The 19173-nt window shown below is 42.2% G+C and overlaps 1 protein-coding gene across 1 annotated transcript; it reads left to right on the plus strand.

The window, feature by feature from the left end:
• The first annotated feature begins 11932 nt into the window (after positions 1-11932).
• On the plus strand, positions 11933-17089 carry LOC139298558 (hippocalcin-like protein 1). Its single transcript, XM_070921206.1, has 4 exons — positions 11933-12028; positions 13989-14270; positions 16433-16538; positions 16992-17089. The coding sequence occupies exons 1-4, from the start codon at positions 11933-11935 to the stop codon at positions 17087-17089; spliced, it is 582 nt and encodes a 193-aa protein (XP_070777307.1).
• Positions 17090-19173: the final 2084 nt, after the last annotated feature.

The raw sequence follows: 19173 nt of genomic DNA on the forward strand, positions 1-19173 counted from the left end.
TAGATTAACTCTCTAATAAAAGCGTTGCAGTTAAAGGGTATGCATGCTAGAATGTCATTAAACCTGAGTGCTTGCGTGTCAGGTGTACAAAGGTTAGAGGCTGACTGCTCTCAGCCTCCATTACTGCTCCCGTGTCTTGTCCAGGCAGCCAGGCAACTAAACCAGGACACCGCGACAGCACTCATGAATCCCAGCACAACACAACACATCTGAACCCACTTTTTGGTATTTTAGTAACAAGGAGAAAGGCCAGAAGGCCGGGTTCTAGTGGCCCTGTTGCCAGTTTGCGTTGGCAGGAGCAGGACTGAAAGATCTAGAGCAGCGATACCAGGGGAGCTCAGGCAGCAGCAAGCTAGGCCCAAGGCATTTAGCAAAGATCAAGGGCTGTTAGAGAACGACAAACCGACATTGGAGACGCTATTGGAAGGGAGGGGAGATGGATGGAGGAGGGAGGACAAGAAAAAGAAGAGGCTAAATGAGAGGATAGGGAAGACGGGTGTTGTTTGTCAGCAGATCGATAGCAGCTGAGGATAGAACTATAACAGGAGTCTCCTTCACCTCTGCAGCAGGAATAGCTACACCTATGACCCCTGAGGGGAATCTGTGGATCCTGTAGATTTGTTTAGGGGTCAGTTTGACAGACACAGTGTCAATTAAATCATCGATGGGAATGTTGGAATATTATTTTGGTGTAAGAATAGACTCAAACCAACATGGTCCCATTGACTTTCTTGTGAAAACACAAATCATTGTAGGGCTGGTATGGAGATTTATGAGTGTCTGACCTCTTCTTGAAGCCCCTTAAAACCTCCTTAGGCATTATTTATGGGTATAAGACTATTGAAATTGAATCTGCTTCATCAGGACTGTGTGGGTGTGGTTTGATCAGATTTGATTGACAGTGGTCTGGAAACATAATCATGACGCTAAAGGCTCTCTCCTTTGCAGATACATGGTTGCTAAGCTATTAGCCTGATGAACACTGCTCACATAGGCCTAGTTTCATACTGAACTGAACGAACAAACTGAAGAACAATGAACTATATGGTCAGGGATGGTCACTCTTTGAACTGAACAAACTTCATTTCCACCTCTACTTCATGTGACTGTGCATGCTGTATCACTGGTGAGAACTGCTCCACTAATCTGCCTATAATCCTTCATCCACAGGATTACCGTGATAGCTGTATGGCTGCTATACTTTAGCATGTTAGCATGGGACTAAAGGGTCCCGCTTGGGTTTAATTAAGAACCGGGGTGTGCTTTAGTATGTGTAGTCACCAAACCCTTGAAAAAGTTGAATGAAAGGGCCTTTAATTTTAGTGTAAAACAATGTTTTGTCCAATGACAAAGAAATAGTCTAAGGTTATGAAAGGTTTCAGCACTTTTTGGTCAATACTGACAGCCATGATAATGGTTGGTATTCATCTTAAAAAGCCCCCTCTTCTTTGAATGCATTTTCACATTATTGCAAGTTGTATTAGAGCATGGATATCTGTCATAGCTTCCTGACAATTGGATGGATTATCTTAGAGAAGAGAACAGTGCAAATGTCTATTGTGCCTAAAAATATCAATGTGCTCTTGAAGAACCTGGCTTCTGAACTGTTACTAGCTCAGCTGCTGAGGTCAAGTCATCTGCCAAGAGGAAGACGAGCTCACTTGTGGCTGTCTCTCCCATATGGGAGCGAGGCTGCTGCTGACATAATAAGCTGTCTGGGTGGAGGGCCACGATTCGGCCTGTCAGCAGCCCGAGCCTCCTGTCTTCGGCCCGCTCAGCGTGCAGCAGACACTATGGATTTTCATATATTATTATGCTCAGGCCCCCCGTGCTAGAATTACACACTCGCTAAAGGTCATAGCACTGCACGGAGAAGATACTGAGACGAAAACAGACGGAGGAGGAGAGGGAGGGAGGGGGAGAAACAGTGGCATTAATTATCCATCAATGTTCCTCTTGTTTTGTTTAATCTTTTTTTATCTGCTCTCCTCTTCCTTTGTGGCTCCTCTCTTTCGTTTCCTTCTGTCAGCCCTCCACCTTAACTAAACGCAGCCTAACCTAAGGCCCATATCCTCTCGTAGACTCACATATTGTGCGATCACCAAATGTTGTAGCTCGACTCCCTTTGATGCACCAGCCGTGCTGTCAGTCGGCTCGTCGCCTCCTCGAAACCGGGCCCTTCCCACACAAACACATGGTGCCCTACAGTCGGCGCCCAGCTAGAGCTCCCTCCTCTGCTGCGTGTGCACGGACAGATGCAGCGCTGACCTGAGCCGTATGCTGCTGAACACAAGTCTTTCTCACAGCAACAGCTTTGAGTGTTCTCAGCACTCGACCAAATGCTTGATTTACTGCCTCCGCCGAATGTGTTGTAACTTATAAAGCTGCAGTGTCTCTAAAAAAAACTAAGGCTATAATAGCTAGCCCACACTTTTCTCTTTGTGAACACCTCGCTGTATTACTGTGCACTTGCACGTGACAGTGCTTTTAAAGGATTGCACTGGCTTCTGTGTCCCACTCCAAAATGGGCACAAAAAGGTGTCCAAATTGTGTAGTCGCAGCACAGTCTTGAATTCATATTGCTTTTGTCTTTGACTCAGCAGGACAAATTTCACTCGCGTCCGAGTTCCTGATGTGCATTTGCTGTTATTATATGCAAAAGTCCAGTATAATTTAGCATTTATATGCAATAATGTCTCAAACATGTAGAGAGAGGGGAACAAGTGGAGCAGCTACAGCTAAGACTGAACTGGTTCATAAATGCCGTTACCGACTGTGAAGATGAGCTTCCCAGTGTAAATATTTCATTAGGATTGGCTGCGAGGAGGCTTTCCACAAGCCCGGCTTCTTGAAAAACATTATATAAATGAATATCTTATCTCTTATATCTGGCTTATATGGCAGGGAAAGAGTAAAGGATATGTTTGCATTCATTCCCGTATGCTGACACATTTGTGCATGTGCATGTTTGATTTTCTTTTCTCTCCGATTAAAAATTAAACAGCCAGAGAGGATTTTGTGGTCGAGGACATCATGAGAACAAGGCACGCAGAAGAGAGTTGCATGATTGGAGAGCAGTGATACAGTGCTTTGAGAGGCAGATACATCTTGAGAAGGAAACATGGCTTCTTGCTGAACAGGAATGAGGGTGTCAATGTGATCACTTCACAGTGTCAAGATGGCTTTTATCACCAATTGCCTTACTTTCATGGAGTCGTGGGAATAGGTCTACCTGCATGATTTAAGGGCCTTTAAATAGTCCCAGATTTTTTTGAGAATTGATCTGTATTCGCTCGCTTGGAATCCAAGTAATGGATATGTGGAGGCACTCAGGTTGCTTGAAGTTTTCAGTCACCTAACCGTGATTGTTACTTCTAGATGGAGGACATTATTTCTTGTCTTTGTGACCCAGATGGAAATAGCATTTGCCCTCCAATGTATGTGTTGTAAATGGGGTCAGCCTCCTCCCAAATAGAGGTCCGAGCTCCTGAAAAGAGGTCTGCCGCTGTTTTCCTGCAGGGTCAGAAGGAAAGTGTTTGTTGAAGCTCTATCAGAAAATGTGGCATGCTGGTGGTACCATACAGTGGCATACACACAATGATGCGAAATGTCATTCTATTAGTTATTTATATGGCATTAAAAAAAAAAAAGCATTAGAAATACCACCAGCAGATGGCGTCAGCTGACTCTTTCCTAGTATCATTGTCATATAAGGTGAATTTTGTCTGCTACCTGTTTTGGCTGGTGGGTGGAAGTGGTGAAGACGCTCAGCCAAAGTTGATGAGTACAATTTTCTTGGCACAGCGTGCTCACTGCTGTTAGGGAAACAGATTGTATTTTGGTACTTAAGATTTCCTACCATAAACCAAACCCTGGATCAGATTTTTCAATTGAGCACACACGGCATCCAATCTTAGGTAGCAGGACCGGGATTCTCCTCTTTGTTGTGGCCCTATTCTGTTATTAAAGATTACAAGACAGGTGTATTTCTTTATAAATGCTATCTTTATATGTTTATTGGATTAGTGTAATTATTTATTATTGTAATTATTTCTAGTATAGCCGCTCAAAAACAGAGACAAAAAAAAGTATACAAATTGAGTGGGACACTTCCACCTCAAATCTTCTTTGTTTTTTGATAGTTGATGATGACGTAATCTCCCTTACTCTCTTCAGTTATTTTCAGAAATGTGTAAATAATGTACATTAGAGCTGCAATGATCAGTTGTTATTAATCGACAAAAATGGTTTTTGGCCTTTTGATTACATCATCTTGGGCTGTAGGATATTGTGACGGGCATTTTTCTGATGTTTTATAACAATACATAACAATTCATCGTTTAATCAAGAAAATATCCAGCAGATTAATGAAATGGAAACAATGGTCAGTTGCAGCCTTAATGTACATGACACCAGCTTGGTGTTTAGTTTCATCCTTTGTGCACTCAGAATAAGTGGGTATCCTATATTCAACGTGTTAGAGAAGTAGAGAATGCATATTTAGGTGGATATGGAAAGAGTAAATCCTTTTGCAGTTCTCTGAATTTGATTATGATAATCTCTGGAGTATCATTTTTTCCATTAGTAGTTATTTCAACACCGATTTACCCAAATTCTCCTTTCCATCTATCTGTCTGTCTGTTTGCCTGTCTGTCTCTCATCCTCTATCTCTCTGAAGCGAATACCACATAAGCCTTTTAAGCCTTTGCCTTCTGCACTGTGACCCTAAATATTACTTCATCACATTCTCCCCTTGCCGAATCATCAGTAGCTGTATGTTGTCTACATTAGTCATTTGAAATGAAAGAAGGAAGACCATAGAGTACTGCAAGGTGTGTGCATATATGTGTGAAGACACGTGTATGTGTTCGCTCCTTCTTTTGACGGAGAGTTATTATCAGGATTTGGACACGCTCTGAAAACTCTGAGTGCAGCAGGAGAGGGAGCTCCACACTGAGGACCAGTCCTCATTCTTATTTTTAACCACTCCATTAATGTCTTTTCCTTCAATAACTCTCTGCTTCTTCATCAATCCTTCCTCTCTTCTCCCTCCTCTCCCTCTGCTTCTCACTGTCTCCTAAGATGCAAAGACATGAATTTTAGACCTGATGATTAATTCGTATAGATCGGCAGCCTCTACCAGACTGGCAGTGGCAGTTAGGGCACAATATGGAGCAAATAGGGGATGAAAAAACAGGACTGATGGGAAAAGTTGTCTTTAAGGACCACGTTCAAATCCATTATTTATACCTTGAACACATTGTAAGTTTTCAAAGTGAGTTTTAGGTCAATTTCTTAAAGTGGCTATAATCAATACTTTTATATTAACAGTGGATCACATGGCTACATTTATGTGAAAGGAGTCAAAGTGACAAACCCAGAGAGAATGATCACAGTTGTCCATTATGCAGTCCCCGTCAGCTTTGCAGGGCATTTTAGCATCTTTCAGCTGTTTTGGTTTTATGGTCCACGGTTTCACGGCTCTCATTATCGTTGTTTTCTGACAAAGCCAGCAGAAAAAGCTCTGATGATCCGACTGTACGTTACCTGCCCAGCACCAAATATCAGACAGACACAGTGAGCGCGACTAGCTGGTGAACATAGTATAGTATAGTATTTAGCAGCTAAAGAGCCAGATGTTCAATTTTATTGCCCAAACGACTACTTGATATATCGGCAGATTATTTGATAGAGCAAATAATTGTTAGTTCCAGCCTTAGTCAGCTTGCGTCCATGATTTCATTTCGGTGTCGTGAAGATGGATTTAGCAGAGATGTAGAGCTGGACATCATCAGCGTAGAGGTGGAGGTGGAGACCATGACAACGGACAAGGGGGAGCATTTAGAGGATGAACAGGAACCAAACACTGAGCCCATTAGTCCTTTAGCATACTGAGCCCTAAAAACTTGAAGCTGTTCTTCAGACAACACTTAAGTTGACAATGTAGGAGCTTCCTGCTTGCCCTTGAATGCACCAACAAAGAAAGTTTTTCAAAACTATCACTTCAATACCACATTACCATATCATAACTTGTCACCTACATCATAACTGACACGAAAGAGGAAAAAAATGCGTTTACAAATCTTCCGCGGGAACAATCTGAGAGAGAGAAGGCAGACAATGCACGGCTATCACGCCTCTCCAGTGTGACAGAGAGAAGCAACTGATCACCAGGATGGATGTTTCAGCAGGAGAAAAGCGAATTGTTGGGCAGAAATGAAAGGAAATTGCGAGGGAGATACAAACACGAAGAGCAGTAGGGGAGGAAAAGAAAGAAAAAGAAATATGGATGGAAGGGATAAGCTGCCCAGCGTCTCAGGTGGCCTCTCAAATTGCTGCGCTTTGAGAAGAGGCAACGGGAGGCTGAAAACACTCGAGTGAAGACGACAAAAAAAAAAATCAATGCTGCCTGTCAGTTTTTTTGATCTCTCGCTTTTTTCTCATGGCACAGCTCTATCTGCTTTATTCTAGTGCTGCATAGCACTTCAGCAACCCTTCCTGTTGTTGTCTATCTTCCCTTCTCTCCCTCCCTCTTCTCTCCCTAATGACTGACTATTGGCAGGCGATATGAAGGCGGCATTTTGTCGTCTTATAAGCACATTAAACAGTCTGGAAAAAGACTGGCTCTCTAAAATGTTAAATTGGACTTTGGACTCATCACTTCTCTAACTCTGTCCGACTTTCTCGTTTTTCACATTCCTTCTGTCCCTATTCCAGTTTCCCTCTCTCCATCTCAATCTGTTCTCCACCAGCTAGAGATGGGCTGACGTACTGTAACAGGCATTTTATTAAAAACCTGATATCGGCCAGCCAAAGTCACCAGTGCCATCTACCTCTGTGATGATGACGGTACCTCCCTGACCACAGCTAGTCAATATGCTTTTAATATTTTTAATTTCACATGGTTGCCCAGGGAAATAATTCCAGACTGGTGTGGGAGGAATTCACTCAACAGTCTGTAAAACCTCGAGGAGCAGCTAAACCAGCTCAAAGAATGAAATTACTTTTAGTGTCCACTGATGTGCTATAAGGTGCTTCTGATGGATTTCTGGGCAATAAAACGGCCTTATAAAAAAATCCAATTATAATGTTGGCACAAAATATCATTGGCAGCTTAAATGAAAAATACATTCAGACTCAGCCTTCAAAGGTTTTATCTTAAAGTTTTCACCATGTAGCCCAAGGTCGTGCCTCTCACATGTTGTCGTTACATTGAAGTCACAGACCTAAGCGTCGGTTTTCTGGAAGATAAACCCTGCGGATCTGTCAAAAACTCAAGTTTAACAACACAGCAGTTTTACTGAAGCTTTGGAGATATTCCTACTGTCATCAAAAACTCCATCAGGGTGAAAAACAATATTCAATCTGCTCCTCAATAAAAAAGGCTTTTTATCACATTTCCCAAGGTGTCTATTTCCTAATCCAAACACGGAAGCCAGAAGTGACATATCTCCAAGCTTGATTCACATGACGCGAGCCAGTGATTTGTACGAGATGTAGATGTAGGCTCTTTTTTGTGTTGGACAAAAAGGATGCATGCCATTTTTGTTACTGAAGAAACTAATCTCATTAGCACCTTATGTCCTTGGACCTGATTTTCTCTCACCTTAGCTCCCTTTCTCTATCTGATTGTATCTTTGGTGTTACATCATTTATCTCCATGTTTTTGTCTCTCTCCGTCCTCTGTCTTCCCCTCCTCTCTCCTCTGTGCAAGAATCATCAGCCCAGAGGTTGATGACCCGCTTAGTAGCTCTGGAACAGATGTTCAAGGGGCAGAGTCTGTTTATGTGTGTGTTCAACGTGTGTGTGTGAGTGTCTGCGTCTACTTAGGATGGGGCTGGACAGCAACAACTACCAAGCACCGGGCACTTAGACTGGAGGGATGGATTAGTTAATAGTGCAGGCTTCAGGATGGAGGGATGAACCACAGAGGGATGGTACGAAGGTTTTGGGGCCACAGGGGGATTAAAACAACTGTGGCTGGTGAGGAGAGAAACATTTTTACTGGTCACATCTGGGTTGAAGAAAAAGAAGAAAAAAAAGGGAGGGAGAGGCGACTGCAGTGAAAAGGTCAGCGTGTTAGAATAAGATTTGTTGTGCGGTCGTAGCTAATAGAGACTGCTGGCAGCCTGTCTGTCAGTTTACACTCACTTTCTGTGATTTGGTCTCCAAGGGCTTTGTCGAACCTGCAGAGGGCTGTCGGATGATCCAACGCCTCCTCTCGCAGCCATGCTGGAGGTCCATAACCCACAATGAGGCTGACTGTCTTTCTTATCAAACAACGCAGCAGCCACATGACATTTCTGTAATATTAGAAGAGCTCGATGCTTTTCCAGCATCACTAAAGATGCCTGAGAACTTGCATTGTGATAAATAAATAAATAAATAAATAAACTGGATTGAGTTTGAAATGTAAAAAGAAAATATGAAATATTACCCACACTATAGGTACTAAAAGTCAGGGTATCTCAGCCATTGCTGCTCAGGTTTAACCAGTTTTCTGTGTCTCACAAGTCACCCAATCTTATGGAAGTGAGATTCAGATTAGATTAGCCTTTGTTGTCTTTATTGCCTTTATTGTAATGGATTACCACTTGAACATAGTGTTTCACTTGTGCACTGAGCGGAGACTGACAGTTAGGCGTGGATGAGAGTATAAACAACAGTGTAATTGTTGAGAGTTGCTTTGCTTGTCAATACAAAAAAGCACATCATGTTTTTTACAACAAAGGTTGAACCACTCACAAAGAGAACCTCCCATCACCTCTGAGATGACATGAATCCTTACCACAAAGCTTTCATTTGCTGCATGAGGTCCTAGAGGAGGGGATCAAACTCTGATCTGATTGTTTTGGTGTGATCTCAAATACCCAAATAATGGTTGAAACTGTCCAGCATTCAACATGAGCAACGTGTTAAAATGGCCCTAAATGTGTCATTAGTCCTTTAGCATACTGAATACTTTTCTTTTTATTCACATACTTTATTCTCTTTTGTTAGGAGCCAATTAAGGTAATGGTTTGCTGTGTATGTCTTTATGTCATCAGAGAGCATTAGTTGCTTTAATCTTTGTCTCTCCAATTAAATCTCATCCTCTCTTCCAAGCTTTTCTTCTTATACACCCCAACCTGCACGTCTACACACACACACACACACACACACACACACAGAGTGTACAGACAGTTTGTTTCGTGGCTGCGTTCTCCAAATGATAATTGGACAGCGTGGGGTGGCTTTTATTAATTTCTACAGGTTCTAAGAAGTGTGCACGTCAATGCGTGTATGACAGGTGTGTGTGTGTGTGTGTGTTTACCAGAGACACAGCGGTGCACTCAAGTCTGTTTTCTGCGTGTTCCACTAAAACACACAAATGACTGTTTTATAGCGAGACTGATTTCACATATAGGTGTCAGCGCTGCAGACGCCACTCAATTACTCCTTGAGGAGAAATGAGTCGGTGTCTGCCTTTGTCTCTAGATTGTGTGTAGGGCTAAAGACTGACTGAGCTGTGCTGGCTGGCTCAGTGGTGTTTGGATAGAGCGAAAACAGAGAAATCTGACACCAGTTCTGCCACATTAACAGTGAAATGTAAGGCAAATATGTACAATTTTCACATGAAGGCACTAGAGAAAGAAAAAAAAAAAAGACATACCTGTCAATCATGATTTACAAATAAAATGACTCAAGCATAAAATGAGATGTGCGCTGTCAATTAAATGGGGCAGAAATATAATGGTAGCAACTGGCATTTTCTTGTGTTTTTAGGCAAAGAAATGGGCTTTTTTAAACGACAGGTGGAAACGCAGTCTGGATATAAGCTGCAGGGCAAAGGGGCCGTTATATTGTTTCCTAATCCTCGGAGTGTGCAGCGTTCACCACTCCCCAAACAGAGAGGAGGAAATCATAATTGATGGCTACAATTCTCCCTTCAGGGAGAATTGGCTGCAAGCATCGCTGTCAGTGCACAAGCATTTAGTCAGAGGCCTTCAGGATGAGGGACTTAACACAAGTCTAATTTTATTAGCTGAGTAAAGGGACGACAGGGCGGGGGTGGAATTTTTGTTTCTCTGTGTGTGAAGCTCTCGGCAGGCAGTGATAATGACCCGCAACACCCACGCCGTCCACCTCACATATGCCTCACACATACTGTTTGACTTTCTCAAGTTCTTATAAACACACACAGGCCTGTGCTTGTTCTCACTTTCTCACGCACACACACACACACACACACACACACACACACACACACACACACACAATGTTGTTGGTGTAATTACCGAGCATGACTGAGGAGAGACAGGAGGTCAGCGAGGTCGGCCAAGTCTCATCGGAAGTGTTAAAGCCCCAGTGATACTGTAATTTAAATCAGCATTCACACACACACACACACACACACACACACACACACACACAGAAGCAACTACTTTGAACACAGGCCTAATTAGCTGTCTAGTACAAGGTAGCAAAGTCAACAAGCACAAGTTTGCTGCTCCTTTCTTACACAAAGCTGTTACATATATATATGACAGTGTCATATCAGTATGTATTAGTAAAGATGTCATATTCATTGATAAATAAAAGCACAAGATTTCTCAACATGTTGCCAACCCTAACCTCCTAAAGGTCTGAAATATTTTCAGGTGAAAGTTAATCATATTTTAAGGGGTTTGTATTCCAAACAGCATGCAGGTGTTTATACCTCAAATTTGGGGTTGAATAATGGGTAAATGAATGGATTATTATAAACTATGGATTTTTAAAGCACCATTTGCATGGCTTAAAGTGAGGCTGTTACTTTGAAAAACAACACATTCTGTCTCTTAGAAAGTGTAAAGTTGAATTTAAAGGCAATGACAAGCACCTTTACTCAATTCAATGCACTCAGGGGTTTTGCTGCTACAGCCATATTTGGTCTGGTATGACCAGTAGTTTAGGCTGGCTGATGTCCTCATTTAATTTGACCAAAACCCATGAAAACCATCCATGAATTCTCCCTTCAAGGTATAAATTAAGGGATGGTTTTCAAAGATTTTTCACTTTTTAAGGTAACCCCTTAAAATCCTCCATGCATATAACCCATTAAAAATGCATTAACATATTATAATAGATATGCCCATTAAAACGACCTTATTGACATTGCTATTAATGGGTATATCAATGGAATTTTAAGGTAAAAATATTAAAGGATTTGGTTTCATAGTGACGCATCAATGATGCAACTATGTTGTGGTTTGTCAGGCACGTTGAGCTGAGGTGAAGATTAGGACACACACACACCACACAGCTGATTTGACACACAAACGCACAGCTGGCCAGATAAACCCATAAATGTCATCAGTGGGCTAGCGCTTGACGTCACAGGGGTGCGTTTGGGATTATTTAACGTTTTCGGAATGTGATGCAGCAGTTTAAAGACGCTTGGCGTTGCATAACATCCCGTGTCATGGGAATTGGGACACAGCACTGTGACAAAGCTCGCTTTGACTTCATTTAGAAATACACAGAGTCATTATGTGAGTGGACAAAGTCATGTTGTCAATTTGTCAGCGTCTCGCAGGGAACTGCATTCTCTTATTTTTCCATTGTTTGGTTGGTGATTTAATTTGCACAAACTCAGCTGGCTCGTAATAGATTAAGCATCTTTTTTTCTTGGTTTTAGAGGGCATTTCCTTCTACTTTCAACCGTATTTGACAGTCACCTATATCTTGCTTGAGGAAGCCTACTTTCTAATCCCTCATATTGTTTATCTGCCGCTGTTTGCTGACCAACTGTATTTCACTTCTCATTTGTCACAGGAGCTCGTCCTCCTCTCTGCTTAATAGTCGCTGACCTCCTGTTTCCTTACCTCTGATTGACAGGTGTGAAAAGCGGCCTGGCTAGTGGTGTCGTCACTGTTGTTGTCAAGGAAACCAAGAGTCCTGTCCGGTTGCCATGGGGAAACAGAACAGCAAGCTGCGGCCAGAGATGCTGCAGGACCTCCGGGAGAACACTGAGTTCTCCGACCACGAGCTGCAGGAGTGGTACAAAGTATGTGGACTCACACTGGCCACACAGTCTGGACACTTTCGGTTGATACCAACGCACGTATTATAGTATATAAGTGCTTGTACATTACTTGAGTATTTCCATTTTATGCCGCTTTATACTTTCATACCACTACAATTCAGAGGGAAATGTATTTTTTTTTTGCTATATTTATTTAGCAGCTATAGTTAATAGTTGCAATGTGTAATAATAAACAGATATTTACATAAAAGTATATCATCATCTTATAAAATATGATGCATTGTTATAAAGTAGTTCTAACAAAGTAGTTGAAAATTAGCCCCACCCTGACCTGCTACAACGTGCAAATGCTGCTTACACATTATTGCATCAGTAATATTGTCTAATAATAAAAGATATAGAATGATTTTACTTTACTTTTATAGTTAAGTACATTTTGCTCACCGTACTTAGTACCGTGGTATTGCTACTTTTATTTACACTTGCATTAATTGATTTTTTTTGGCTAGCTGTCAACACAACCTTATCACCTTATAAAGTTGATGCCTATTGGCACATAGCAGACATGGAACTTTGGAGTTGGGTTTCTGGCCAGATTTAAGTCCAATATTTACTGGTCTCCAACAACTCCTGAGGGAAATACCTGAGGCTCTTTAGCTGCTAAATGCTCCACAATGTTTGCAGCTTGTCGCTAACTTTGTCTGGTTGCCATTTGGTGCTGGACAGGTAGTGTACAGTTGGCTTGTTAGAGCTTGGGCCATAAAACCAAAACCATTAACTAAAATAGGCTGATTATTAGTATTACTATTATTTTTACTACTATTGTTTATTGCAGCTTTAAAGAAAAGATCTAGATACTGTAGGAGTGTACATTTTTATGTTTTTCCTTTAATTCTCACCTTCTGAAATTAAAGTTGAGTTATGCGGAAAAACTTCACTATTGGGTTACGGCGATCATTCACAGGAAACTAAGTTATAGTGACTTTTTGAGGACAACTATGTGTCTGTGTTGACTCTGAGTTCAAAAGTCAACAGTATGCTGGTGTTGGTACAAATCTTCACCCATGGCAGATAATGTAACAGCACTATGTCCAGTGACCGCATGAATTATCTCATCTTGTGCACAGGGATGTGTGTTTGTGTAATGGCTATATGGCTTTATGCATGGATTAGACCTATGGAACAGCTGTGTGAGCCGTCCTGAATAAGAGCTGCACATGTTAAACCGCCACCTCGCTGACCCCGGGTCTCTTCACACTGACAGTGGTCATGCTGGTGTTGGCTGTCAGCGGATTAACAGCTCGTGGATGCTGGAGCTGTCGTACAAACTGCGCAGCATATTCCACCGGATGTTGAGGTGCCCGAGGCCTCTGAGAATTTATCCAACTTGTCTTTTGGGGGGATTTATTGGGAATAAATCCGAGCCTTGCTAAAAGTCGTGACGATCTCTCACAGAAAATGTCAGACACTGAAATGGCAATGAAATAAAAGTTTTATTAGGAACAGAACCATGTTGACTTTCCACCTTCACTTATGAGAATATTTGATATGATGATCAAGAAGTAGTTCCAGCCTTCAAATCAGGACAATGACACTGTCACCTCGCTGCCTCTATCTTAAAGGCCTTCGTAAAAGAAAAGAGCTTTATTCCTGCTGAAAAAAGGCCAAGACTGACATGACTTTTACTTCCCTTTTCTTCTCAGGCACAATGCTGCTTTATCAAATGTGACTCCTTGAAAAGAAGATAGAACTGCTCTCAGATATCCAAGACTAAGCTCCTTATCAAAACGTACTTCTTCAGTCTGTTCAGAATGAAGCATTGTGTGAATGAAACATTGACTGGTTTCCTGACTGCTCCAACTGGCTTTGAAAAGGTTTTATTTTGGTCTGCTGATGTATCGCAGGGGTGTATTATATTGTCCTGGAGTGTTTAAGGACTTTTTTTTCACCCTTGTCTCGCCTCGTGTCTTCTTTTCCTCAGGGGTTCTTGAAGGATTGCCCCAGTGGAACGCTGAATGTGGAGGAGTTCAAGAAAATCTATGCCAATTTCTTCCCCTACGGGGACGCCTCCAAGTTCGCTGAGCACGTCTTCCGAACGTTTGACACCAACGGCGACGGGACGATAGACTTCCGGGAGTTCATCATCGCCTTGAGCGTCACGTCACGGGGCAAGCTGGAGCAGAAGCTGAAATGGGCCTTCAGCATGTATGACCTTGACGGAAATGGGTACATCAGCCGCGATGAGATGCTGGAGATCGTACAGGTGAGCAAGAACACTGGGTAAGTGTGGTTGGGGGCTAAGGATGAGTCCAGGCATCTGGACTATGCAACGGGTATGGGGGATTTTTCATTTTTGAAACTTTCTGATGTTTTTGACTGTTCATCCTCCAATTACGCTATACCAGCAATCTCACACTGAAACAGCAGTGTAATCCTTGGAAACAGCCTCTGCGAGACATTCTTAAAGGGCCCCTTTAGTAAATTTAGTGTTGAAAAGAAGTAGAAAAGTAGAATGGTCAAAATCTGTGCATCAGAGGCTAAGATGTCCTGACTTTCAGTCCCAGGTATTGGGTCAAACACCCAAAAACAGTGGATCCTACATTTCCCATAAAGCAACCAATAGCATCTCCAACCAGCAGCTCTGTGAGGCAGCTGTGCATTGAGCTAAATGCTAACATCAGTATGCTAGCATGCTCACAATGACAATGCCAACATGCGTGATGTTTACCATGTTCTTAGCTTAGCATGTTCAATAAGATCAATATATAATATTGATCCCAAATATTAGTCACATGGGGACTTTGAACATGACACATATCTGCGGTGACAGATGTCATAAATCTCTTAGTCACCAAATTGAACTTGCTTTGAATAAACACATATGGTGCAGCTGATAACATGATATACTTGAAGAATAAATTTGGCCTCTTTTCTTCTCGCTGTCACTGCACCTTCAAATTTTCCCAGAAGCAAGCTCGAGGCTCGAGCACTAATATGCAAATACTAAGAGGCATACTTAATGTGCTGACTGCAATATTGGCCCAGGCAACAGTTTGCATGAAGACTGTTAAGTACAGTGCTACATTAGTGCCGTAATCCTGTCGTCACTCTCGAAGAGAAGAAATCGACTCATATGTTGAGATATTAGACTGAGGGTCTCACTGTATGGTCTGCGTGTGTGTGCAAGCGTGTGTGCACTACTGGGTTCTCATGGATTAGCGAGTTAAATTTAACCAGAGTTTATCCCTGAGTGTGCAGAATATTGGGATTATCCTCAGGCTCACTGAGGTTACGCACCGTTGGATGAGAGCGGAGGGGCCCATTGTGTCATTGTACACAGAGAGAGAGAGAGGGAGAGGGAGGGAGAGAGACTGGCATGATAGGGGAAGTCAGATTTGTTTTACGCCACATTATCGGACAACAGACTGAATCTTCTCCCGACACACTCGAATCAAAAGACACGTCCGCCAAAATGTCAACACCGTGTTTTCCTGATTTGTAGATATTCAAAAGGTTTTTTGACTTAATCTGGTATAACGGCCTAAAGGTATAATGTATTGAAAATGGAAAATGTATACCATAATTAAAATAATGTATAAATCATTCCTAAAATCGTTATGTAAAAACTGAGAATAGAGAAAGATAATATTTCCCAGGACAAGGTTGCAGTATTACTACAGTACAATATTGGGCTTCCTGTGGTCCTCCATAGTTTCCCCCCAACTATTCCTTATTTTGGCCCCATTTTAGGAGAGTATGTACGCCCAGCTGTTCTCTTCACTGTTGTTTGGAAGAATATATGAACTCTGGTTTTATAGTCCAAGGGATACAATTTTAGAACTGGTATGTCTTACCCAGAAGCACAGAGGGCTTATTTCGTGCAAGCTACCTTCCCTTCTGAGGGTGCTGCTGTGATGCTGATCTACAGTCAGTTTTACACCCTATGCTCCCAACGGAGAAGATTTAATGGGCACGTAAGCTGATTGTAGATCCGTGTCTGAGGCTAGCTGATACTCGGAGATTCTCTGTGCTCACTTGCAGAGGTTAATTTAATGCTATCAGGGGATGGGATGCGCTCGCAGATAAAGATGTACCAGATCAATACAGTAAGCCCTGCTCTCGAGCCCCCCCACCCTGCTGGCACATGGGGTCAGTGTCACTGTGGTAAGATGGGGTGGTTCTATAGTCATACAGAGCCTGCGTGAGTATTTGTGGAAAAGCTGCCCAGGGAGCAGCTCTTAGCATCAGGAGTAACAAATGAAAGCCACAGTGACTTTATTTCTCAGTTCAGTTGGGTTTCAGTTCTCTCCTGCTGAGTCTCCTTAACGGGTCCCTGCAGGCTTGAATTCACTTATCTTTCTGTTCTCCCGCCCCCACCCAACCCAACCCCATCTCTCTAATCCTTTCTCTCGCTCCGTCTATCAGGCCATCTACAAGATGGTGTCATCTGTGATGAAGATGCCAGAGGATGAATCCACGCCGGAGAAGAGGACGGATAAGATCTTCAGACAAATGGACCTCAACAACGATGGTGAGAGGAGGAAATGGCATTTGGCCCATCCCTCAAGACATTATCAAACAAAAATAAAGCCCGCATCCTCCAATAACACATATTTACAACACAATATATACTTCTTTATACTTTCAAATAACATATTTATGTGAACAAATTCAATTAGATAAATAAGAAAAACAGCCATTTTCAGCTTTGGCCGAGTTTCTTTTTGAATAGTTTACTTGGCTGAAGAAGTATTTTTCAGTGGACAGGAAGTGTATGAAAGATTGTAATCTGAAAAGTAACTAGTAACTAAAGCTGTTAGACAAATGTAGAGAAGTAAAAAGTACGATATTTGCCTCTGAGATGTACTGGAGTAGAAGTAGCACCATATTGACTTAACAAGCATTTCTGTAGTCTGCGAGGGTCATATTCCTTCAAAATAAATGGCTCTTTTCTTTGTTTTCTCTTCCTCCTTCTACCCTGCAGGCAAGTTGTCCCTGGAGGAGTTTATCAAAGGTGCCAAAAGCGACCCCTCCATCGTCCGGCTACTCCAGTGCGACCCCAGCTCGGCCTCCCAGTTCTGAACCCCCCACCCCCCCCGCGCCCCGCTACGACCCTTTCTTCCTCACCCTCTCTGTTGCTATCAAAACAGTCACTCAAATCAATGCATGATGGTTCTCGTCTCTCATATCATATCATCAATTTTTTTTTGTTGTCGTTGTGTGCAAGGATGGAGGAGGGGGAATTTTAAGGAGGCTAAGGAAAGTCATCACTGTCATTTTACTTTCATTTTTATATTTGGGGAAGACAATGAAGGGACATGCGTACGTTTAACGATCAGGGAGCCTGTGACAAAGTGTGGATGTTTTTTTTTTTGCTGGGTGGGTGGATTGCTCAGTTTCTACTCCAGCACACATGTATATCATGTATATACTGTACGTCTATGTATATCACGGGATGAAGTACATTTGTCTTCATGTATGGCGCACACTCTTTGGCATTGAAAGGCAGTATTATGTAGCGTAGCTTCCTGCTCTGATCTGACAGGGTGGTCAGGGTGGAGGTGGGTGGGGGTGGGGCGTTATTGGGATTTGACTGCGATGTGGTCTTTCGCTGAGAAAACAGGCCTGAGATCCCATTAGGTTTTTATTGATATCTACTGGCATTTTGTTGATTTTTAAAATTTAAATGTTCTGTTTTTTTTTCATTTGTACATACTGTCGTCCTCCTTCATGTTGTTTTATTTATTCATTTGTATTCTTATTATTGTGCTTTTACTTTGACATGTTGTTAAAGATGACCATACTCCAGTTTACAGAGACAGAGAGAGAGAGACAGAGAGAGAATGTGAGATTGATCTCTTTGGGATTTGGGGAAGATTATGAAACAAAGGTGTCCCATAATGCATTTGATCAACGACACCAGTAGCACGTATCGTTTGAGCCGCCATGTGTTTATAAAGTACGGCTGTGCTTTGGGTCTGAACGCGCGTGTGTGTGTGTGCATGTTAATATGCACTGTATGCTCAAGGCTACCTTTTACAGTATTATCATGTTGTGTTGTTTCTTAATTTGTAAGTAAAGTTCTTTAACAACGAGCGGTAGACTTAAGATAGCCGTAACCTGTCACCACACTGCATGATCCCACCAACCGGACGATGACGAAAATCCACAAAAAACAGTTGACGCACCATCAGCGGCGTCTTTTTGTAGCTCTGCAGCCTCCTCAGCAGTTGTACCAGGCAGAAACGATTGAATAGTTGTCTTGCTTTGGGACAAACCCTCCTCCCACTCTCTTTCCCTCTGACAGACAGAGAACTCACTAAGGGCTCGTTCATCACACTCTAGCTGAATGCTTTTATAACCTCCTGGATTAGTCTGCTTACGGAGCAGTTAGATGAAGGGACATGTTTTCAGGAGACAGGAGCAAGTGCAGACACTTGTTCTGATTAGAGTTTTCAGTGTTTCCAGACATATGTAGTAATCCGACAGAGATCAGTGGCTGTGTTTACATTCGCACTGGGTCAAATCCTCAATTAACATTTGGGACACCTCGTCTAACACGTTTAATTCATATTTGGAGCACAAAGACAGAAATGAAATACAAGGCTTTAACCTGTACGATATTAGAGTTTGAAAACACAGCCTCGACTGAACAGAACATGCTTCGGAATAAAAGCCTCCACCTGAAATGCTGTGCACATGTAAACAGAGCCACTGGCTGCAGGAACACCAGCACTACTCTCGTGTATTAAGGATTTAAGGCCCTTCATTGTCAGATCACTCTTGCCACCTTCTGTTTCGGGAAGTTGAACGCAACACAAATTCTGTTTGTGAAGGGGCTAAGCGCTGGGCAAACTGGAGAAAAGAAGTAAAACTGCATATTGTAGATCCTCATAGACCCATTCGAGATTAAATCTATAACTGGAGACCTTCTTTCAGAAGGCGACCTGTTTCCTGACGTCACAGTTTGAAGCAAAACTACTATTTTCAATTAGATCAACAAGAAATTCAAGCCGGTTAACGGAAGACCATCTAAAGGCACTGAAGGATAATTGTTAATATGAAATATATTACGCTTATACTGGCATTTCTTTACTTTTATAGACTGATAGTATAAAAGTTTTTGGTATTTAGAAGTGGGGGAATGAAACTAAGTACATTTACGA

This window comes from Enoplosus armatus, chromosome 16, assembly GCF_043641665.1.
Source record: "Enoplosus armatus isolate fEnoArm2 chromosome 16, fEnoArm2.hap1, whole genome shotgun sequence".
In the NCBI taxonomy this organism is placed as follows: domain Eukaryota; kingdom Metazoa; phylum Chordata; class Actinopteri; order Centrarchiformes; family Enoplosidae; genus Enoplosus; species Enoplosus armatus.

Bases quoted from the DNA above. Each gene is read 5' to 3' on its own strand.
- LOC139298558 (XM_070921206.1), top strand. From the start codon at position 11,933: ATGGGGAAACAGAACAGCAAGCTGCGGCCAGAGATGCTGCAGGACCTC. The intron at 14,271-16,432 runs GTGAGCAAGAAC...TCCGTCTATCAG, and splicing joins AGATGCTGGAGATCGTACAG to GCCATCTACAAGATGGTGTC. The intron at 16,539-16,991 runs GTGAGAGGAGGA...TCTACCCTGCAG, and splicing joins AATGGACCTCAACAACGATG to GCAAGTTGTCCCTGGAGGAG.